The 24,859-nt window shown below is 41.3% G+C and overlaps 1 protein-coding gene across 8 annotated transcripts in view; it reads right to left on the bottom strand.

The window, feature by feature from the left end:
- The window catches only part of csmd3 (CUB and Sushi multiple domains 3), a 709,139-nt gene that overhangs the window by 200,904 nt on the left and 483,376 nt on the right, over positions 1 to 24,859 (bottom strand). For all 8 annotated transcript variants that reach the window (XR_010005888.1, XM_062980075.1, XM_062980076.1 and 5 more), the window contains 5 exons: positions 17,125 to 17,241; positions 8,707 to 8,922; positions 7,889 to 8,077; positions 4,032 to 4,201; positions 137 to 293 (listed from right to left, as the gene is read on the bottom strand). Coding sequence is in view for 7 of the 8 variants with exons in the window: in XM_062980075.1 (XP_062836145.1) it covers positions 137 to 293; positions 4,032 to 4,201; positions 7,889 to 8,077; positions 8,707 to 8,922; positions 17,125 to 17,241 (849 nt within the window). In the remaining variant the exon portion in view is untranslated. The remainder of the gene's footprint in view (positions 1 to 136; positions 294 to 4,031; positions 4,202 to 7,888; positions 8,078 to 8,706; positions 8,923 to 17,124; positions 17,242 to 24,859) is intronic.

The following is a 24,859-nucleotide window of genomic DNA, read 5'->3' as shown; positions in this document are numbered from 1 at the left end:
CTTTCCTTCTGTGTTATTTAAGGATCACATGTTGTACAGAGTGCAAAGTGAGCATGTTCCTTCAGTCTCATCATATGGAGCAGAGTGGATTTGGCCATTTTGTGGCCTATTCCCCCTTTTCCAATTAAATACTTACTAGTATAAACAAGTTGAAAGCCTTCATCTGTTCCCTCAGAATCAGAATTAAACTCAAGCCAAATATGATTTGAAGTACTGCTTAGTGTCAATCCTCGGAGTGAAGCTCCAGTAAATGCACCCAGCATGTGTGCTGTATTATCCTTCCCATCATAGATCTGTAAAACAAATTGCCCCTTCGTAATTTAAAAATAGTCATAATGGAGTAATGCAAAGTAAGCTCCACCTTTCAATAATGAGGCAGATCAGGATTTCTGCATTTCCTTTTATAGGTTTATACAATTGAGTTCCATAAGCACAAACCTTATTCCTTTTAAAGTCCATGTTGACTTTTAAAAAGGAAATCCTGCATAGAAATAGCTGGAGAAAACTTTTCATTTCAGTGTATGTTTTAAAATATATGTGTTCAGTTTGCCACTGCCAATGTTTTAATAGTACTATGCTAACATAATAAGAATTTTCTTTCATCCACGTACAGGTAACAAATGAGAAAAGGATGTGTGAGATGTCCATAGTATATATTTCTATGTCCCTTTCCAAGGAGTTCTTTTGCTATTATGCATTCTTGATGTGTTTTTTTAAAAAAGACTCTAGATGAGAAGAAAATGTTGCTCTTTGTTTGGGAATGATATCTGGCCATGAGAAAAACAGTTATGTGCCAGTTGAAGAAAAAACAAAAACCCCTAAGAACTACAGTTGAAAATATAGCATCCAGCAAACACATTTCCTCTCTCTGTTTTCCCCTTAACTATAATCAGTTGGAGGGATAATGTAATCTGTATGTAAATAGTTGATAACATTTATTCATTTCATCCCTAGCTCCCTAAACAGCCCCTAATACCTTTTGAAATGTAACTGAGATGGAAGAAATATTTCAAACGCATTCTGTGTTTATATTTTAGCAGTGAACCAGCTTCAAAGCCATTTATCAAAAGGAGCATTTAATTTTTCTGGAGCTGAATTGCAGTTGTATTATTGGTAAATGCTGTAGAAGATATAAATGTTTAGAATATATACATAATTTGTACTTGACACTGTTATACTTTCACTCCTAGTTTCTGAGGTTACTTTTTCTGATGAAAAGCTTTGTACTTTAGCACCAGCCTTAAGGGAACATATATGTTCGCAGCACATTTATAAGTTCAGTAAAGCTATTGAGAAAACACAGGCCTTCTCTTCTGAGGTTCTTTTCAGGTTCTGCTGCTTTGTCTACTTGAAATACAATAAAATTTACAACCCACAAAATAGCAATACATTTATTGGGTCAACTAAAAAGCACAAAATACAACATGTAAACTTTTAAATTTCTTCACCAGGCAAAGATGTTTACAATTATACAAAAGAAGAAATGTGATGATGTTAGAGTCACAAGCCTACATTTTGTCTCAGACACAACTTCTGTTGTCAGTTAGAATAGTATTGAGGACTATCAATGCATACAAAGGGCATTTGTTTTCTTTGTTTTCATAGTATTGTGTTATCTGTCCAGGACAACAAGTATCATCTGAAACAAAATGTTGGCAAGTGATATAAGATTAATTTTCAAAGATGGCACACATTTCTCTTCTTATAATACAAACCCAACACAAAATGTGATTAGCAAAACTGCATCCTGACTACAAAGCCCATGTGATCAACCAATCAATATTATACAAACTCCAATTAATCACAATGCCATATCTAAGAAAACCATGGATTATGTGAAAATTAACAAATCAACTACAGTAGAGTCTCACTTATCCAACATAAACAGGATAAATGAAAATGTTGGATAATTAGGAGGGATTAGGGAAAAGCCAATTAAATGTTATGAATTTACAAATTAAATACCAAAACATCATGTTTTACAACAAATGGATAGAAAAAGCAGTTCAATACATGGTAACGTTATATAATAATTACTGTATTTACGAATTCAGCACCAAAACTTTGCAATGTATTGAAAAATTTATTACAAAAATATTGACTACCAAAAGGCAAACTGTGTTGGATAATACAGAACGTTGGCTAAGCAAAGGTTGGATAAGCGACACTCTACTGTACATCATTTGATTTCTGTAATACTGTATAGTTAAATGAGAGTTGAGGTAAAGTAACATGCTCTGGAAGACCTTATTGCATGTGACACAGAAATTTAACTAACACCTTAATGGAGATAATTCCAATACTGTTTGATGACCCTTTATTGAATATGATCTACTTTTTTAAGCTACAAATAACATATCCCACGTTTAATATTCTCCTGAGCAAACACTCACTCACACACACAAATGGCACAAATGTACAATCCAATTGAAAATAAATAATTTCTGGGCAATTCTGGGCAAAAGCTAACAACAATGTCAAGATGACATACAAAAGAGCACAACTGTAAACAGTCCTTCAGCCACTACAACAGATACATCATACTGAATGAAGGTCACTAGAAGGTTCTATATATATCTTTCTTTTCCCTTGTGAAGAACAGAAGTATCATTTTCTTCTTCCTTGTGAAATAGGAGATGCAAAGTATGCTTATGTTACACCATGAAACATCATAATTCACAGAAATAATGTTTTTAGAATGGCTTCCCTATGAAATATCAGAATATATTCAGTTGAATAGATTTATAATCTATGTTAGAATATACCGCACTAAATGAATTCAGACTGAATCTACATTGCCACATAATCCAGTTTCTGAATCCAGGTTATTTGCTTTGAACTGAATTATATAAGTCTATACTGTCATATAATCAGTTCAAAGCAGATTCATGCACTGGATTATATGGCAGCGCAGATGGGGCCTCATACTATGTGAGTATCATGCACACTTTTAATCAGATAGATTGTGTGTTTTCCAAGTGTGTTTTATCATATGTACACCAAGAGAAAATTCTACTAATAAATGTAGTGTGAACTACATTCAGATTTGCATTGCTTTCTGTCCAGAATAATGAAAGAAGTATGACTCACTGCACTACTTTGTTGCAGGTACTACTTTTATCTCTATATATCTATTTTCCCTATCCATCTGAATTTCGTTTCTGCCAAGATCTGATCTACTCTTTTCCAACCATAGCACTACCTTTAAAAAAAATTGTAGGCTTATAAGGAATTGGCAAACCACTTTTGAGTGTCTTTTGATGTGAAAATCCCATAATGGTATGACTGTACAACATGAAGCAAGAGACAGCACAAGAAGATAAACCTCTAAAATCCAACGGCATTCAATCAGCTATTATGGAAATGCTGAGCTGAAGTTTAACTATAGGCCCTTTCAGACATAGCCAAATCCCGGAAGGAACTGGGATATTAAATATTAAATCCCAGTTCCTTACAGGATTTACACCCTATCCCCAACCCAAACCCCATGCTTTCCCTGGGGTGGGGTGGCTAGATTTACCTCCCCCCTCCTCCATCTTCTGACATGTCATTTTCGTGCATCGGGAGAGCTCTCCAGAGGGTGTTGCTCTGCTGGCAGGTCCCTTGGTAATTTTGGACATTTCAGGTAAAACCGAGACAGGACCCGTGTTTTGGGCCTGTCTGAAAGGGCTCAATATCTAATAATGGAAGTGGACTTAAACTAAAAGGACAATCAGCTGTTGGTTTGCCTAGATATAGAAAACAAGCTAAATAATGAAGAAAGCTGATAGGAAGAAAATCAGAACAGCAGATAAGAAAATAATCAGGTCATCTGAAACATCATACTGGAGGAAAATTCATAGTTCACACACTGACTTAAAATATAAAATAAACAATAGAAATGGAGAAAAAACTACTGTGCAAAACTAACTTCTGCCATGCTTTCACTATCAAGCCCACCCTCACATAAACATTTTTATGTATTTAGAATGGTAGAATGAATAACATATGTTTTGACAGAATGAACAGATGATCCCAACATTGCAACATACCTTAAGAACATCTGCTTGTGCTAAATGAAACGTTCTGGCAGAAATATTGATTCCCTTCCCTGCTTGGACTTGAATGCTGTAAATACATTCATGGTTGTTTTCATAGTTGAGTGGATAATTAGGGGACAACAAAATGCCTTCATTACTTGTTGCAGAAGCCCCACATTCAGCTGCAAGTAAAACAGAATTTGAGGTATAGCTCAATTGAGGACATCAATTATTTCAGTAATTGTAAATGTGGGAGTACAAATACAACCAAATACTATATCATTGACATGTGTGGCTCTCTGGAGGAAAGCAGTTATACAAATCAATTTGTAATTGTGAGTCACTACACTATTTTGTTAAACAAACACACATAACTTTTCTTATGCAGTCTTCCCATACAAACACACACTATTATGAATCCATTTTGGAAATAATCAAGTTCATTTATTATGCTGCAGTAAACTGATAATATTTGTGACCATTCAGTATTAATAACATAAATTATTAAAATATCAGTTCTCAAATATCAATTCTCAACTGTTTTGGTTTTAGCTGCTCTTCTGTAATGTTTCCAACTATTTCAGAAAACAAGGAAATAAACTCAAGCAATAATACTTGAGAAATAATAAATCATCTGCATTGTTAATTCAATAAAATTAAGCACAGTTGTGGATGGCATATATAATGATGTGAAAGAATGAGTTATTGTTCAAAACCAATGAACATATTCAAAGTGAAAAATAACCAAATATCTAAATAAAATGAAACACGTTTCAGTCTGGAACTACACTAAAATAAGAGTTAGGAATGTTTTATTAAATGTAATGAAACCACATTGAAGGAATGGAGCAACTAAGTATTATGTGCAGTATAACTAAAAAAAAAGAATGGAGTAAGAGATGAAAATACTACCTTGTGTCATTTTTAATGATCTTATTATGCTGGCAGTCAATAAAAATGTTATAATGAACAAAGTTTCAGAATACTGGAATGTTCTTTTGCCCAAACTTATCACAAAGTTTAGGGAACCAGTAATGCACAATGGGTATTGTGGCAACAAGAAGCAACCTATAAAGAGTAATTTGATAAGACCACTTCACATTCAAAGAGAGGGGCAGACAGGCAGGTGGTGGTGTGATGGCAAGAGGGCAGGCAGGCAGGTGACCACCTGAGTGCCATAGATTTGCCACCACTGACATATAACAACTTACAGATTTATTTCCTTATCTCCATTGTGCTGATACATAATTACAGAATGGTCCAAGATATTTGGACATAGAATCATAGAGTTGGAGGAGACCTCATGGGCCATCCAGTCCAACCCCTGCCAAGAAGCAGGAAAATCACATTCAAAGCACCCCTGACAGATGGCCATCCAGCCTCTACTTAAAAGCCTCCAAAGAAGGAGCCTCCACCACACTCTGGAGCAGAGAGTTCCACTGCCAAACAGCTCTCACAGTTAGGAAGGTCTTCCTAATGTTCAGGTGGAATCTCCTATCCTGTAGTTTGAAGCCATTGTTCCGCATCCTAGTTTCCAGGGCAGCATAAAACTTGCTCCCTCCTCCCTATGACTTCCCCTTACATATTTACACATGGCTATCATGTCTCCTCTCAGCCTTCTCTTCTGCAGGCTAAACATGCCCAGTTCTTTAAGCCTCTTCTCATAGGGCTGGTTCTCCAGACCCTTGATCATTTTAGTTGCCTTCCTCTGGACACATTCCAGCTTGTCAACATCACCCTTAAATCCAGGGCCGGCCGGAGATATTTTTTGATGTGAAGCGGGGGTGCTGAAAAGCGCCCCCGCCACCGGCGCCCTGGCCCCGCCCAGCGTGCCCTGGCCCCGCCTCCCACGCTGCGTGGGAGGCGGGGCCAGGGCGAATAGTGAGGGGGGCGGGGCCAGAGTTGGCCCCGCCCCCCCGCCCAGCGTGCCCTGGCCCCGCCTCCCACGCAGCGTGGGAGGCGGGGCCAGGGCACGCTGGGCGGGGGGCGGCGCCAGAGTTGGCCCCGCCTCCCACGCTACTCCCGCTTGCCCGTCTGGCCTTTTCTAACAGGCCAGACTGCAGCGGAGGTCCCTCCAGGCCGCAATCGCTCCCCCCCACGCAACGTGGGAGGCGGGGCCAGGGCACGCTGGGCGGGGGGGCGGGGCCAGAGCTGGCCCCGCCTCCCACGCTACCCCCGCTCGCCCGTCTGGCCATTTCTAGCAGGCCAGAGTTCAGCGGAGGTCCCACCTGGAGGGACCTCCGCTGAACTCTGGCCTGCTAGAAAAGGCCAGACGGGCGAGCGGGGGTAGCGTGGGAGGCGGGGCCAGCTCTGACGCCGCTCCCCCCCGCCCAGCGTGCCTTGGCCCCGCCTCCCACGCTACTCCCGCTCGCCCGTCTGGCCTTTTCTAGCAGGCCAGACTGCAGCGGAGGTCCCTGCAGGCCGCGATTGCGGCCTGCAGGGACCTCCGCTGCAGTCTGGCCAGCTAGAAAAGGCCAGACGGGCCAGGGCGCACTGGGCGGGAGGCGGGGCACCGTCAGGGCGGTGCCCCGCCTCCCGCCCAGCCTGACGGCGCCCCCCCGGGCCTGCGCCCGAGGCGGCGGCGTCAGGTGCCTCAATAGTGGGGCCGGCCCTGCTTAAATCATAGTGCCCAGAATTGGACACAGTATTTCAGGTGTGGTCTGACAAAGGCAGAATAGAGGGGTAGCATGACTTCTCTGGATCTAGGCACTATACTCCTATTTATGCAGGCAGAAATCCCATTGGCCTTTTTTGCCGCCATGTCACACTGTTGGTTCATGTTTAACTTGTTGTCCATGAGGACTCCAAGATCTTTCTCACACGTATTGCTGTCAACAACTGTACACATTGCTGGTAATGTGCATAATCATATAGTTCTTTTATTAGATGAACTTCATTTACCCCATCCAGACCACTGAGATGGGTGGGATGGCTCTCATGAGCTATATCCCCATCTTCATGATGCTGTGATAGTCACAACAATGTCTCAAAGCATTTGCACCCAGGAAAATAATTATTTCTATATATTCTTTGAAAAAGCAGTCAGAGAACTGAACTCATCTCTACAACCACCTTTGCCCACACACATTGCTGCAGTAACTATTATAGAATAATTCTATTATTAGTGCTCACATATTTTTAAAATATAAATAAATGGGGGCATCGTTTACCTGCAGATTGTGAACATTTATATAATTCTAAAGTTACCTGCACTAATATCTTGAAGGGCAATGCTAAAAAGCTACTTTGGAGTTACTCAGCATCATTGTGTGCTTCACTTCTTGCCTAACAATTTCATTCTTTGATTCAGAAGAACGGTGAAGCCTTAATGGCCAGGTCAATGTCCTGCATGATTTCCAGGTCTCAATAACATTTCTTAGAATGATTTGCAAACCCTTGAAAATTCAAGGAATCTTTAGTGTGCAAGTTAACATGAAACATTTTGTTCTAGACTCAACTAATCTGATGGGTTAAGCTCAGTTTATTTTACCAATAAATCCCATACACCTAGAAACTCCCAACCAGAAAGCAACAGATTTTTCTGCCAAAGGTAAAACTAATATATCGATATACTGGGAGATACATATATTCAGGAGAAGTTTAGTCAGAGCTCAATACTTCTTCATGCAGATGTTGATTCTACAAATAAAACATAATCCTGTCTGAACATGTAATGCAAAAATCAACATTAGACATCTGTGCAGGGAACCAAAACATCTCACAAATTAAGATGAAAAGACATGGGAGATGTAAGGGCTATATTGTATCAAAATTAATAGGTATGTCACCATGCTTATCCATGCGGTATAGTTGAAACTCCATGGACAATGACTACACATACAAGCAAATGAAAGCAGCTGACCACGTACCCACACACCTGGGCAGAGGTGCACTCCACACTCTTCGGCCGCCACCGAGACAGATAATCTCTGACACCCCCTCTAAACGATATCCAGATGAACAGGAGAAGGTTAGAGTGTCTCCTACTCCAAAGTTAGATCCTATTCTGCTCCCAAATTGAGGTGTTCCAGGATCCTCACAGGGCTCGAGATTATATTCTGTAATCAAAAAATAAAAATAAAACATCTTCACAATTGCTTTAAAGGGTTTTTTAAACCACCTTGCCTTATGCTTTATTACAAAGAATATAGTTTTACCTGAGCATCAATTTAACCTTCAGATAAATTTTCAGAACAAATGCTCATATAAGTAAATAGGCAATTCAGTATCAATTTAGAAGTTGTGCCCATAAATGTCCATAGCATTTCTGAGAGGTGTATGAACAATTCCAATAAAAGCAATAAATGTATCTGAGTCTGAAACATAAAATCAACCAAAATAACTGTATAGCATAAAAGCATGACCATTTTTCTCAAGGTCTGATTTAGAATATCACTTTTTGAAATGAGATTTGAAATCTTTCTGAAGCAGCATAACTCTCTAAGTCAATAATGTTCTGTACAATTTATTAGGATTTTCTTAAGTCACATTTTCTGACCTACCAAATCCACAATCAACAAGCTAATATTTGCCTTATGTAAGTGACAACAAAATCAATTCTAAAGGCAAGTATTTGTCAGAATAAACATTAACCTCAGAACTTCTTTTCTCCCACTCACAACAGCATTGTCTTATAAAACTGTGGTTTTTCTTCACTTTATACAAATAGGACATTTTGTTCCCTTACCCGAGAAGGTAATATTAAATCCTTCATATGATATTGAAAAATCAGAAATAAAGCGCAACTGAGCCCTGAAATTTCCATAGAGACCAGCATTGATTGCTGATGGAAGTTCAGAGCCAGTCAGGCGTGCCAACGGCTGAGTAAAACTGCGATTTTCTGTGATTAGTAAGTAGTCATGATGATCTTCCAAATGAAAGGTGTGAAAGGTGAACTGCACTCCTGTTAGAAAAAATAAAATAAAATTAGTCTCACATATCACATAGTTAACATGAAAGCAATTATATCACTGATTAAACTCATATGTCAGGCTTACTTCAAAGGACCAGTCTGAACGCAGATCAAAGACAGCTGCTCTCAAACACAATCTTTATTGAAGAATACATGACTTTGGAAAAGTCGAGAATGACCTAATGTTTACATACATCTAATTTTATCACTTCTGATGCAACGTAATATCACACGCAAATATCATCATCAAACCCCACCTTCTGGATCACATTTCCACCAAGGTTTCTATCCCCCCCACACTACAGCAATTATAATTGTTTATACTTTCACCCCTGAGTTCCCAGGCTCATTTTATCTTCTCCCGCCAGGTGCTCGCATGTTTATGTTATGAAGCCAGATTCAGGGCTTGGAAATTCAGCCCTGGGATCTGGCTGCATGACATGGCGCCCCCGTTTTCTTCGTCCTCCTCTTCGGTTCTTCTTTCACCATAGTCCTGAAACAAATCAAACAATAACTCTATGGGTCCATTTTGTCTAAAGTCCCCATATATTTTTTCAGCAAGCTGCGATGGAAGACTGGGTGTATTTTCCCTAAACTTTTTGGCAATGCCAATTGGAAAGTCACTTCATTGATAACACCCTGTATTCTGAATGGTCCAATATATTTGGGGCCCAGTTTTCTTGAAGGTAACCCCAATTTGATGTTTTGGGTACTTAACCACACTAGATCTCCTTTATCTAATTTATCGCCTTCCACCCTCTTTCTGTCTGCGAACGTTTTATACTTTTTGTGTGCTTCTTTTAACGAAGCAGTCACTTGATTCCAACATTCCATCATTTGCGTTTTCCATTTCCCTGCCTCTGTTCCTTCATTTTCTGTCCACCTCGGCAATTGGGGTAACGGTTGTATTTCATACCCGTAAACTACTTCAAAGGGGGTTTTGTTTGTTGCTGAATGTATAGTTGAATTAAAGGCTAGTTCCGCAAACGCCAACCACCTAGACCAGTCATTTTGTCTCATGTTAGAGTACATTCGAAGGAACTGCCCAAGCGTTTGCTGAGTACGTTCTACCGCCCCGTTTGTCATGGGGTGAAAAGCAGAACTTAAACTCCTTTCTGCTCCTAGCATTTCCAAGAATTTTTCCCAAAATTTTGCTGTGAATTGTACTCCTCTGTCACTGACTACTCTACTTGGACATCCATGTAATTTGTAAATATGGTTTATGTACAATTCAGCTAGTTTCTCAGCCGATGGTAGCTTCGTCAGTGCTATAAAGTGGGCCTGTTTAGAAAACAGGTCTAATACTGTCCAAATATAACGATGTCCTTTGCTGACTGGCAGTTCTCCCACAAAGTCCATAGCTACACATTCCCAAGGCCTGGTAGGTTCCGCTACTGTCTGTAACAATCCCATAGGCTTCCCTCCTCCCGATTTATTTCTGGCACAATCATCACATTGGACAACATGATTCTTTATGTCCTTCCTCATTCCTGGCCACCAACAATGTTTTGCTATTGCCTTTGTTGTTTTGGTAATTCCTGTATGACCAGCGCTCTGGTTGTTGTGAAAACGATGCAGAATCTTAATCCTTAATATTGCTGGGATATACAGTTTCTTGTTTACAAACCAAAATCCCCCCTTCTGGTCCCCCTTTTCTGCGTTGGACGCGATCCATTGATCTCCTTTATAAGACTGTTTTAGTTCATTTCCCCAGTTATCTTCCCCGCCGAGTTCGACAAAAGCCGTGTCCTCCTTTTGGGTTTGTGCTCTTGTCCTGACAGCTAAGCCCCATTGTTTGTCAGAGAATATTGTCCCCTCCTTTGCTGTGGTTAGGCCTTCGTGTTGAGGCATGCGTGAAAGAGCATCTGCCAAGACATTCTGTTTCCCTTGAAAAAACTTTAATTGGAAATCGAATCTGCTGAAGTATTGCGCCCATCTGATTTGTTTGGGGGACAATTTTCTAGGAGACTTTAAATACTGGAGATTCTTATGGTCAGACCAAATTTCGAATGGGATTCCGCTTCCTTCGAGGAAGTGTCGCCAGCATTCTAAGGCTTTTAATATGGCTAATGCCTCTTTTTCCCATATTGGCCAACTTTTTTCAGTTTCGCTGAACTTCCGTGACAAATATCCACAGGGTTTTAAGTTCCCATTTTGATCCTTTTGCAATAGCACTGCCCCGTACGCACAGTCTGAGGCATCGCAATGGATTATGAAAGGGCTCCTGATATCAGGGTGTTTTAGGATGGGTCCTTCAGTGAAGCATTCTTTTAAGGTCTCGAATGCCTTTTGGCATTCTGGCGTCCAACTCAGTTTGGCGCCGGGAGCTTTCACTTTTGCTGTCTCCCCTTTCCCTTTTGTTTTCAAAAGTTCTGTAAGGGGTGCGGTTATTTGTGCAAAGCCTTTTATGAAGGGTCTGTAAAAATTTGCAAACCCCAGAAATGATTGTAATTGCCTCCTTGTTTGAGGCACTCCCCATTCTTTCACATCTGCTACTTTAGCTGGATCCATAGCTAACCCTTCTGGAGACATCCGATATCCCAGAAAGTCAATTTGAGTTTTATTAAATTCACATTTGGACAGTTTTGCGTACAGCTTTGCTTCTCTTAGTCTCTGCAAAACTTCCCGGACCAATTTTACGTGCTTTTCCTTATCTTCAGAAATGATCAAGATATCATCAAGGAATATGAACACCCCTCTGTACAATAACGGGTGTAGTATTTCATTTATAAGCTGCATAAAGCAGCCGCTTCCATTTTTTAACCCGAAAGGCAAAATTTCGTATTCAAAATGGCCGAATGCGCAGGAAAATGCGGTTTTCCAAGTATCCTCCGGTTTGATCCTTAATTTATGATACGCTTCAATTAAATCCAGTTTAGTAAATATGCTCCCTTTCTTCAATACGGTAATTAAATCCTTGACTAAGGGCATAGGGTATTTATTGTCCTTGGTAATTGCGTTTAAATTTCGATAATCAATACACAATCTTAGGGAATTGTCTTTCTTTCTCCTAAATAACACTGGAGCCCCGAGAGGAGAATTAGATGGCTTAATGAAGCCTCGAGCCAGGTTTTTATCAATGTATTTTCTCAATTCCTCCTTCTCTTGCACAGACATGGGATACACTTTTGGTTTTGGTAAGTCTGCTCCTGGGGTTATTTCAATCCCTACTTCTATATTTCTTTTGGGAGGCAATTTACTGGCCTCTTTCTGATTGAAAACATCCGCAAAGTCTCTGTATTCAGGTGGCAATAGCTGTGGGTCTATTTCCCCTGCTTCGTCTTCCTCGTCCTCCTCTTCTGCAATTTTGCTTATCTCCCATTGCATCTGCTGTTCTTTAAATGCTAAGCTTTTTCCTCTCCAATCTACTTCAGGATTTGCTTGTTCGAGCCATGGTATCCCCAATATTACATGGTATGTGGCAATAGGGGCTATCACAAAGGATATTCTTCCTCCCCATTTGCCTATTTTGCATGGAACTCCCCGTAATTCCTTTGTAGATACTTCCCCAGCAGCGACTGATCCATCTAGCTGCGAAAATGCAATTGGGGAGTCAAGTGCCATCTGCTGGCATTTCAGCGCTCCTGCTAATTCTGGGGTTATAATGTTCCTAGAACACCCGCAGTCTACAAACGCCTTGCAGGTGGCCCGATTTTCTAGCCCCGAGAGGCAAATTGGTACTACTATCATGCGTTTGTCCCGACTCACCAATCTTTCCGAAGATTCTGGGGCCTGCACCTCCTCCTCCGCACGCCTCCCGGTTGCTGGCTTGGGCTTTGGGGCTTTTGGCGGCTCCCCCTTCCGGGCCCAGCATTCCGCTGCTCGGTGGCCCGTCTTCCCACATACAAAGCATCCTGGTTTAGGTTTGTTGTCGTCTCCTCTGGAGGGAATCCCCGGCCTCCCTCCGGGTCTTTCTTGCTTCCTCGTTTCTCCTCGACCTCTCGCCACCGGTCTTTGCTGGCCGCTGCTGCTCCTGAAGCGCTTTACTTGTGCCAGGGTAGATTCGACGCGCCCCGCTAGTTGAATCCATCCCTGGAGCGTCTCGGGGTCGTCTCTGTGCGCTGCCCAGCTGAAAATCTCGGGGCGTAGTCCCTCTTTAAATAGTTCCACTTTGGTTACTTCAGACCACTCCGGTACCCTTTCCGCGAGGTGGAGGAATTCCTCTGCGTACTCGGGCACCGTTTTGTCCCTCTGTTTTATTCCTTTCAGCTGGTCTCGAGCCCTCAATTGCTCTAGCCGGTCTCTGAACCGGTTCTCCAGTGCGGCGAGGAAGCGGGGCACTGACCTCAGGCATGGGTCGCGTCTGGCATGCAATTGCACATACCAGCTGGCTGCTCCTCGCTTTAGTGTGTTGCCGATGGCTCGAACCCCGCTTGCTTCGGAGGGAAATGTGTGTGCGTTGTCTTCCATGTATCCTCTAATGCTAATTAGAAAAAAGTTCAGTTCCTCTGATTCCCCTCCGTATTCCAGCTTGAGATCTTCCCTTCTAGGCATCCATTCTGCAGCCCTTTGATATTGTCTGGGCGGCATGGGGAAGGGTTGCATCAGGTTTCCTCGGGTGGCTCCTTGGAACACGCCGCGCCCCACTCCGGTGGTCATTCTGCGCGGCTCCTGGAAGTCTGCCGCCGCTGTTGGCTCTTCCGCCCATCCGCATACTGGCCTAGCTGTAGCCCCCTCATCTCGCCTTTCCTCGTCGTACGGCACATCCTCCTCCTCTTCCTGGACCCCCCGCTCCTCTCCGCCTTCGTCTGCGAATCCACTGGACCCGATCCCTGGCCCCAGTGGCCTTTCCACCCCGACGCCCATTCGGGGGGTTGGGAGCTCTGTTGGAGACGGCGGCCTCAGGGTCCCCAGGGCTCGCTGACGCTCCACTTCTCGCGCCATGCTGTCCCGGAACTGCAGCTCCTGCCAGTATTCCTCATCTCCCTCGTCCCTTGCCGCCACGGGGCTCTGCGTTGACGCCCGCTGGCCCCTCTGGCTCCAATCTCCTTCTTTGCTTGGTTCTCTCTCGGCGCCATATCGGCTGGCCTCCTTCTGGAGATTCTCTTCCAATAATGGCACCAATCTCCCCACGGTTTCCGACAGCCTGGATAAATTAGTTTCCAGGATGGATAACCGCAGGGCCACGGTCTCCGGCATACTTCCTCCAGATCCCCAACTGGTTTCTGCAGCTGCAGAGACGCCTCTTCCGAGCCTGGGAATTCTCTGGGTCACGCCGTTCGGCTTGGGGTACCCCGTAGAGGAAGCTATGGCTTGCAGCGTCTCTTCTCTCTTCGGCCGGGCCCCTTGCAAAGGCCTCTCTGCCTCATTTGGGCTTTGATCTTCTTCCTCGCTCATTATCACTTCACTGCGAATTCCGCAGGAGGGTGAGAAATGGGATTCTCGACTTTAATGTCAGGCTTACTTCAAAGGACCAGTCTGAACGCAGATCAAAGACAGCTGCTCTCAAACACAATCTTTATTGAAGAATACATGACTTTGGAAAAGTCGAGAATGACCTAATGTTTACATACATCTAATTTTATCACTTCTGATGCAACGTAATATCACACGCAAATATCATCATCAAACCCCACCTTCTGGATCACATTTCCACCAAGGTTTCTATCCCCCCCACACTACAGCAATTATAATTGTTTATACTTTCACCCCTGAGTTCCCAGGCTCATTTTATCTTCTCCCGCCAGGTGCTCGCATGTTTATGTTATGAAGCCAGATTCAGGGCTTGGAAATTCAGCCCTGGGATCTGGCTGCATGACACTCATACATTCCACTGCAAACAGAGGCTCGGAAATTCAAACAAGATTTACATTACTCTTGCACTAAGGATCTCCAGCTTCCCCCATCTACCCTTTAAAAAAAAGAAAGAAAAGCGATTTTTTGTAATTAATTTCCAGCTGTTATTCTACATCTTGGGGCATGGGTGAGAGTAAGAAGACTCCATAAACTCCAACTATTACTACTCATTTAACAATCACAATATTATATCTTAACTCTCAGGGATATTTTGTATGATTTAAGCAAAGGCAAAATTATTAGGAGAAATGATGACCAGGATGAATTTATTGCATCCTAATAGATAGCCATGAATATTAGATAACCATGAATTATGATGACATCTTGAGGGTCTGTGCTTAGTTTTAACTGAGACAGAGGATTTCAGGAGAACCACCCAGAACCACCCAGATTTCCACTCAAGACTCACTTTGTTGAAATAAGGGACAAAGCTGGGGGAGGAGAGTAATTTGCTTCCTCCCCCAAGAAGAGACAGACAATTTTGGATGGAACTGCTTTTGAGGGGGCATGGCTGATCTAGGGATTAGGTACTCCCCTCAACTTCATTCCTTTTTTGGACCTTCAGCCCACCATGCCCGCCCATATAACAGTATAGCTCAAGTAGTCACTGTAGGGGCCGGGTAGGATTTTTTCCCCACCTATGTTAAAGGATTTTTTTTCGCCTACCTTATATTGTCCTCGGAGGCAAATTGGGATGGTGTGACATTTAAATAGGCTTCATTGGAAAATTGATAGGGGAATATACAATCTGGCATACACCTAGAGCACCACCCCCTTTGGGGTGAAGGCCATAAGCTAAAACACTCATCTGGTATCTATCCTGAAAAGGTGAGGTGAAACTAAATGCCCTTGGAATGGGCAGAGTCTGGCCTCAACAACTTTGAGGGAGGCTTCTCTGACACGTTCTCCTTAAAGGTTGCTCGGGTTTAGGTTAACTGGGGACCAGATGTTTTCACCTTTATCAGCCGAGGGGTAGGCCGGGTGAGGACGCTACCTCGGCTGGGTTTTCCACCAGATTCTCCATCAGAATAGAGTTACATTCAGTTTCAGATTTAAATGGGTAACAATTAATAAAGTTGCCCATATTTTAACCCATTTCACTTGTGTTGTCTCATTATTTCGTGGGTTGGCAGGCAATTAAGTTTCAACCTTTTTCTTGTCATGTGTCTTCAAGTTATTTCTGACTTATGTTGACCCTAAAGCAAACCTTGGCAAGATTTGATCAGATGAATTTGCTACTGCCATCCTCCGAGGCTGAGTGTGACTCCCCAAAATACACTCATGGGCAGATATTCAAACATTGCTTTCCCAACTGTTCAAATATGACACTCTGACTATTACACTACAGTGTCTCTCTATCCTCATTTTTACCTGGCCCAAATCTCAATCTAACCATGTTTAATGTCATGGAAAATTTGAAGAGACAGCAACATGAAGCCAATTGAGTACCAGAAGCCAGCCAACCAGAAGCCAGCCAACCTGGAAAAAAAACTGTGTGTGTGGGGGGGGGGGGGTGCATCTATTAGGATATAGCCATAACATTGTACACAGTCAGAAAAACCTGGATACAGGGACATTTATAAGAAGATTAAATTGACTCAGTTTATCTATGTGTGTATATGCACCTTCAAGTTGCCTGTTATTGGCAACCCCATTAATTTCATAAGAGTTTTCTTAGGTATTAACCTATTAAACTGGTATCCATCGGTGGTCTCCTATCCAGGTACTAATTAGATCTGACCCTATCTAGCTACCAAGACAGGGCTTGATGCTTTTGATGCCAAACTACTTAGAATGTTGTAGGTTGAAATAAGCACATTTAGCTGGGCCAATAAACAATCTGGACATCAAACATGTAGACCCATGTGCTTATCAGGATCTATAAATGGCACTCCTATCGAGTCTAGCTCAACATTGTGAACTATTTTGGTTTAGAATCAAAAGCTTAATGTAATTTACTTGTGCTGGCATGTACAAGAAGAGAATGTGTTGGAGAGGATTCACAAGATGAATACTGTAATATTGTAATATTTTAGTCAGGAATGATTCATAACACTGGTGTATAAACAAAAAAATGTTTGCGCCCAGCATTACAGTCTAAGATTTCTGCTGTGTTAACGCTGTCCCATGCTGGCACACCTCTGAACCTATTCCACCATCTGTATGTGAAATGGGTTTTGTGAATTTGATACTATAAATAATTTGCTTGCTATAATAAACAACTTTACAAATTTTGAAAAATACATACTGGGAACAGTTGAGTACAAATATAACACAGTAAGAAAATGTCCCTGATGGATCACAAAGATTTATGAAATTTGAAAGAGAGGTGAGCTAGCAGCATTAAAATGAAGGAGAAAGTATTATGGTTATATAAAACATGCATAAATTCCGTACCTTTTCCATGAGTAACATCCACAGTCCATGTGCAATTGAGTGAATTGGGATACAGTTCTGGGTAACCTGGAGATAAAATAGTTCCACTTGGCCCTCTCACATCTCCTCCACACAAAGCTGAGAATCAGGAGAAAAATGCAGCCATATAAAAACAGCAAGACATAGTAACTAAACATAAATACACACGTTGAAAATCATTTAACGTGCTTAAACAATAGCCCACACAGAGGAGTGTTTACAGTTCCATTGGGAAAATATATGTCTGTAATTCTAGCAGACATTTACTCATAGTGCTCAAAAAGAAATTATGGTTAATTAATTCATGAGAAGCTTGAATAGTAAGTATTATGAAACTGAGGCACTAGTTATACTAATCCATTTCAGGGAGCTCTTAAGGAAAGTTAGTTTGCAAAAATTATATGTATATTTATGCAATATTATAGTTCAGTGAATTTTGCCAGTCTTTACAAAGACAGATGCTACTAGATGTGTGTGAGATACCTAGTACTGTTTGACAGAGACTCTAAATCCTGAGAGGATGAAAACTCAGCACTTTCACCAGACATTTTCACACCACACTCATAATACTTCATACAATAAAGTCAGCATGGTGCCAAGGATGACATGAAATTCCCAAATGTGTCATCTCTCTGCATAAGCAATCTGTCACTGAGTAAGGTCAAGGGATACAACTTTTGTGCAACTAGACTACAACACTTTGACTTCCCTTGTGTCTGCTTTTAGCTATGTGGATTACTGACCTAATGCCAGCTGTCCAGTGTATCCACTTGCCTTTCGTTATGACAGTCTGCCCTATTGATTTTCTAATGAAATGCCTTATGAGTACAAACTAGGTACACAGAGTTTCAAGTGACTAAGATATTAACTAAGTTTCATCCATTGGATACCTCCTGTACAGAACTGCATTCACTGAAAACTATTAGCAGTGCTAAAGGAGAAATTGGTGAGTCCCTCTCTCAAGATTAGTTTGCTCTTCCAGCTGCTTTACTTGGGGCTCTCAGTCTCGTTTAAATTTTCTTCTATTGGCACTTATTCTTCTTTTATCCTTTCATTAGCAGTACTTTTAGCATAGGTGTTCCCAGTACCGGTCTCTCCTATTGGGGCTCTTTCTTTAGTCAATCAAAGAGCCGCTCCGTGCTTTTAAGTAATATATATAACACCTAACTGCCTAGCGTGCACCTTGTTTTTCTCGATCACCTATGCAAAAGAGCCTTTCTCCCAATATTACATTCCTTGGTTTTACCTCTCATATGCCTTGGGATTGTGGCTAGGCTGCCGTTTGTGCTTTGTAACTCTTCATGATTGGATTTTCTGACTGTATGAGCATCTTTCAATATACATTGTAATCAGGGTACAATTCTTAATATTAATATAAGGTTAACAGTTTGTCATTAGATTATGGCTACATTACTAGTACTGAATTTCTAAAATGAGACTTCAATGATAAATCCAAACTACTTTTGCACTCTGAATATTTTGTTCTTCCTTACAAATTATATTTTCCCAGAGTCCAAGCCCAGTAGAATATACAGTAACTATATTTTTTTAAAATTAGCTGGTGGAGAAGGAGACTGTTAGATTTATCTTAAAGAATGGACAGAAAGAGCATATGCCAGTTAAGGTGAAAGATACTTATATTTCCAAAAAAATCTTGCAGATTACAGAATTCATTCTCTGAAATGGTAGATAATTTGCATACACTTGGCTTTAAAAGTAATGCTAGCTGTGATGTATTATAAATCCTTTAATCCATGATAATAAAATGATAGATGACCACAAAATGACTGGGTAAAGAACAGAGATGGGATATGTGTGTGTGTGTATATATATATATATATATAAAAGAGTGATGGCATCAGGGCAGCGGACAAAACAACAAAACTACAGGCCCCCCAACCTCGAAATTTGACAACACAACCCATCATTCATGGCTCTAGGTTGATACAACAAAAAGAAAAGAAAAATAAAGTCTTAATTACAGGGAGAGGAATAATAGTTTTTATCCAATTGCTGCCAGTTTGAAGGCTAAGCTCTGCCCACTTGGTCTCCTAGCAACCTACTCAGCCCAGGGGACAGGCACAGTTAGGCCTCACTTAGTCCTCTTCCACAGATTATCAGATTTTAACTGGATTATATGGCAGCGTAGACTCAAGGCCCTTCCACACAGCTATATAACCCATTTAGAATCTGATATTACATGCTTTGAACTGGATTATCTTGACTCCACACTGCCATATAATCCACTTCAGTGTGCATACTAAACATAAAGACAACCATACAACAGACATTCAATACCACCACTACCTCAACAATTTCTCACCAACACCACCAGACAACGCCACAGCAACGCGTGGCTGGGCACAGCTAATATATATATATATATATATATATATATATATATATATAGCAGAGAGAGTAGGAAGTGAACTATACAGTAGTTGAGCAGAAATGGAATGGAAGCATATGAACTACACAGATATTCAAAATGTAGAAACAAAAATTGTTTTATTTTTCTTTAGGAAAACTCTTAATGTTCTTCATACAAAGATAGTGTAATGGTTCTAAAGTTGCGTTGTAAAGTAGATGTGGACAATGTGTCCCCCCAATATATATATATATATATATACACACACACACACACACACACACACACACACACACACACACACATATATATATATATATATATATATATGCTGGATGTCAACTCCTAGAAATGCTGTCCTAGTTAAATGAGAATTTTCCAACATCTGAAGAGCTGCACTTTGTCCTCCTGTTTTTCATTTCTGTTTTGTTCTATGCCTTCGAGTTGTTTCAGACTTGTGCCAACCATAAGTCTGATTTATCATGGAGTTTCTTGGCCAGATTTGTTCAGAGGGGGTCTGCCATTGTCTTCCTTTAAAAATGAGAGCTCAGGGTTAACAAATGAGTTTCCATGACTGAGGTGAGATTTGAATCCTGGCTTTTCAGAGACCTGGCTGAACATTCAAACCAGCATGCCACACAGTCACCCATTGAAAAGTAATGTGAATCATTGAGTGATTACTCAAATTATTTCTTACACTTGGCCATAATGAAGAAATGCAGTGCAAATATTGCCATGGGGAGGGAAGAATGCAATTGAACAATGAACTACACAATATCATCATCTGATGTAAGCCACTTCGTCCCAAAGAAGAAAAAAGCAGGATAGAAATCCGCTTCTCCTCCCCTCTCTGTCTAAATAACAGTAACATCTGCTTTGCAAAAGATTCATGACTAACATTATTCAAGCTATTATTTCTGAATTACAGATGTGTATGATTATGCTTTGAAGTTGACTGTCAATTTATGGAGATCCCATTAATTTCACAGTGTTTTCTTATGGAGATGGCATCAGATGGCACTAGTTTGGCTAAGAAAGGCTTTCTTTAGAACAAAATAAAATCTGGGAAATGTGATTTTTCACTAATTTTACTTGAAATCCATTTATCATATTCCTATTTTTAAAAAATATATCCAGAGAGTCCCTCAGAAGAGAGAGCAAGGGGATCCAGCACCAAAGTCCACATGATTGCCTGCCACTTACATCATACTGAGTCTTCCCAATCATGTACCCTCCTTGGATCTGTGAGTGGTTAAGGTATTTGATCAGAGATGTTTACAGACTTGAGAATTTCCTCAGGCTGGTGGCAGGTGGAAAACAAGCTGCAGTTTCTCTTACTCTCTGATTTCCCCAATCAGGGACTATACTGAGAAGACATATTTATCTTCTCTCACAGCAGAGAGAAACCTAAAATAAGCATTCATCTTTGCACACAAGGGTGAGATAGTCAAGGATTTACACTCCTAGCACACAGCAATAAAAATCCTTGCTAAATTATGCAAAACATTCTACCCATTTTCCAAGCATATTGTCAATGTACCACCTGGCTGCTCAGTGCACTTGTAACTCAAATCGTGTAATCATTATGTCACATAGCTGCCACTAGGTAATTTGTAAAATACTGGTATAGCCATTTGTAAGTGTTCCATCTGAGGGCATTTATGCTCAGTTATACTGAGATCCTAAAATCAACCCTCATGCAAAGAAAGAAAGAAAGAAAGAAAGAAAGAAAGAAAGAAAGAAAGAAAGAAAGAAAGAAAGAAAGAGAGACAGAAAAAGAAATTTAATTTAATCCACAGCCAGCCAGTTTCTGTGCTGAGGAAAAGTATGGTTGCTATGATAGTGACAGTTCTATTTCTTCATTTCATATGTATTTATTGAGATGTTGCAAGAGATGAATAGGAGCTAAAGTTTGGTCATTGGCTAGATGCAAGCTAAACGGTGATAAATTTTATTCACTTCCTTATCAGATTCAGATCTGAAATACTGTGAATAAATATTTTGTTATCATTATTTCAGAGTTGCATTTCATCTGAAAGATTAGATGTGCAATTTGAAATTGATTCTGAGTTGTCACAAAACTCAGGTATCCTGAGTGACTTCATAATTTATTTATCTGTCTAAACTGATACATGCATACAGCAACATCTGCTGGACAGTATGGTTACTAATTTATGCTCCATTAATGATTGAAGTAATGCCTGCCTATGGATTTATTCTTGGCAGAGGTGAAGTGGTACAGAAAGAGTGAGTGGTTCAAGATGTGGTGGCTTAGATTTTAACTGGGAAGCATGTGCCAGAATTATTATTGTATTAAGAAGAAAAAATAAGATTTTGCCATTCATAACCTTTTAAAATTAAAATCTATTTCAGTTAAAGATTAGACACTAGGAAAACATTGTACTACTAAAACATGTGTGTTGTGGGGAACCATGAAAGTAGGTCATGTCTTGGCCGGTAGCACATCAGAAGCAAGGGAGAGCAACCCGGATGGAGGGTCTCCATAGAAATGGGGTGGGCATGGTGAAGGGGAGGGCCAGAGTGAGGAATATGAGGAGCGGAGAGGGAAAGCAATTTTCAGATGGAACTTTGCTTTTTAACCATACTGTATGCTTTAAGAAATAAAAGCCTTCCAGTCTGCCCGTGAGGTAATTTCTTCTCTAGAGAGCTGCAGGGCAGGACAACATATCATATTAATTAAAATTCTGGTTAAAATATTTTATAATTATATAAGAATTATATAATTAGATTTATAGTAGTTGACCTATTATAATAGTTGCCCATCATGCTGCTCACAAAAAATTCTGTAAAATCAAGAAATCTGTTTCTGTCAATTATTTTCAGTCACTTGTACTTTCATATTCCTGGAGAAAGGTTATTTTGCAAAACTCCATACATTTGCAAATTCCTGAGATTTCCTTCCAAGGTTGATGCTAATCTGGCAGATATCCATGCCTAATAGAGGAGCCCTCTGCCCTTTCTGAAGCAGAGGATATTAGTGAACAATACAAGTTACAAAGTAAAACTAAAGAAAAAAGTGGAATGCATCCAAATTTGATTTTATGTAAGGGAGGGACAGAGCAAGAATGGTTCTTATCCCAGCAGTCATGTCCAGATCTGGCACGATTCATGCAAAACATGATACCAAAAGTGCCAACAAAGTACAAAAATTGAAATAGCTTTAACCATGAGTGAAAGAAATCGACTAGAATAATTATACTCAAATATGCTTTTAGAGAATATTAATTCAGCAGGCAATTGTATTTAGTGTTGTGCTGTGGGTGGGGGAAGAGAAAGGAAGAGAAAATTTCATTTACTTAATGAATTGCCTACTAGTACATCTCAAGGAAGACATTTGTCACAATATATAATGTATTTCACAGCCGAATATACTATTCACAGAGAGCTCCTTAATAGTGTTTATTTTTAGATGGTAAGCATGTCATTCTTATTAGAATAAAGAAAAATTCTCCTACTTCTAGAGTCTTTTCAGTACAGAGAAGCTTATCTATACTCTGTATTTTTCCAAATTGTACTTATTTGTACTACATTACTGTTAAGTACATACACATCCTACATGAGATCGCTGGTTAAACACAAATGTCTTTGGGCTCAGGACAAAGGAAGATTAAACCAGCTTCTGAAATGAAATTTGTCTTCAGTTGTCAAATCACCCATCAGAAAAAATGGAGAAATGTAACTAATAAATAATAGTACTTAGATACATGAAGGAATCAATCAGTCATTAAGCATGAATACCGCATAGGGAAAGGGATTTACTCATTTCTAAGTAAAGCTATGATATGGAGATGATGTCAGACAGGTTAAGTAATGTCTCTGTAAAGTCTCCCTCAAGTGAATAACTCAGTATTATAGTAAAGTATCTAGCAATGCCAGATGGACAAATGTGCTGTTTGATTCCTTGTCTAATAATAATAATAATAATAATAATAATAATAATAATAACTTTATTTATACCCCGCCACCATCTCCCCATGGGGACTCGGGGCAGCTCAAAATGTTACAAAAATAACAGCGCAAATACATTAACAATACACACAGTTTAAAACACAAGAAGATGATAAAACAGAAGTTAAAACAAAGGTTTATACAACAGTAATAATATCAAACAACCACCAATCTTAGGCCGCTTCTACACTGCCGGATATTCGGCTTAGAAATGGAGATGAGAACCAACCCCCAGAGCCGGACACGACTAGACTTAATGTCAAGGGAAAACCTTTACCTTTACCTTACACTGCCATAAAATCCAGACTATCAAAGCAAATAATCCACATTATCCGCTTTTGAACTGTGTTATATGTCTACATTGCCATATAATCCACTTCAAAGCAGAGACCATGGATTTTACATGGCAGTGTAGAAGGGGCGTCTCAAGTCCAACGGGCCTGCAGGGAGCGTTGTCTCCAGAAGGTTCAGACTTGAGTGGCGGAAAGGACGGGGCTTGAGAGCGCCCCCTTCTCCCACCGCTGGCTATGATAGTGTTTGTTAGGTTCAACTCTAGCCATGGTTTCCCAGTGGAGATTGATTCAGACACCAGCATCTTCCAGCTCAAGGAGGCAGTTGCTAAGCGACAAGGAGTTCCAGCTGACCAGTTGCGAGTGATTTTTGCAGGGAAGGAGCTCAGGAATGGCTTGACAGTGCAGATTTGAAAACACTAGAACATTTTCCTTCACCGGACCGGGCGGCCTCTGCTGGGCTTCCTCCCACCCTCGGCCGGGCGACCTCCTCGGATCTGTTCACCAGCCTGGGCCCGTCGACCTGGGAGGCCTATCTCCATCTCAGCTCCAGCTGGCTCCTCTTCGACGGTGTGGGGCGCGCCGGACCGGGCGTCCTCCTTCGGCCCTTGTCAGCTCCCACGGAAAGGGCTAGTCCGCGGAGGCCGCGCCGAACCGTGCGGCCTCCCCTCCCCCCCCCGGGCCTTCCCCTCGGCCTTCATAACAACAACTTTGGAAGCCGCGCCGAACCGGGCGGCTTCCAGGCATTGGCCGTAGCCTTTTGCTGGCTGCTCAGGGAGGAAAGGTCTAGACCTCCGGAGGCCGCGCCTTGCCGGGCGGCCTCTTTCGGCCCTTGTCAGCTCCCACGGAAAGGGCTAGGCCTCGGAGGCCGCGCCGATCCGGGCGGCCTCCCCTCCCCCCCCGGGCCTTCCCCTCGGCCTTCATAAAAACAACTTGGCCCTGGAGGTCCGCGCCGAACAGGGCGACCTACCTCAGTCTTCTCTGGCCCCCACAAAGAAAACTCTAGCCTTTGGAGGCCGCGCTGGACCGGGCGGCCTCCCTCGGTCCATTGCATCGGCTGCATCGGCTACACAAACAAAACCAGGCGTTT

This window comes from Anolis carolinensis, chromosome 4 (genome assembly GCF_035594765.1).
Source record: "Anolis carolinensis isolate JA03-04 chromosome 4, rAnoCar3.1.pri, whole genome shotgun sequence".
Classification (NCBI taxonomy): Eukaryota; Metazoa; Chordata; class Lepidosauria; order Squamata; family Dactyloidae; genus Anolis; species Anolis carolinensis.
Note: the sequence above shows the minus strand (reverse complement) of the source record. Positions and strands in the feature narration are given on the sequence as shown.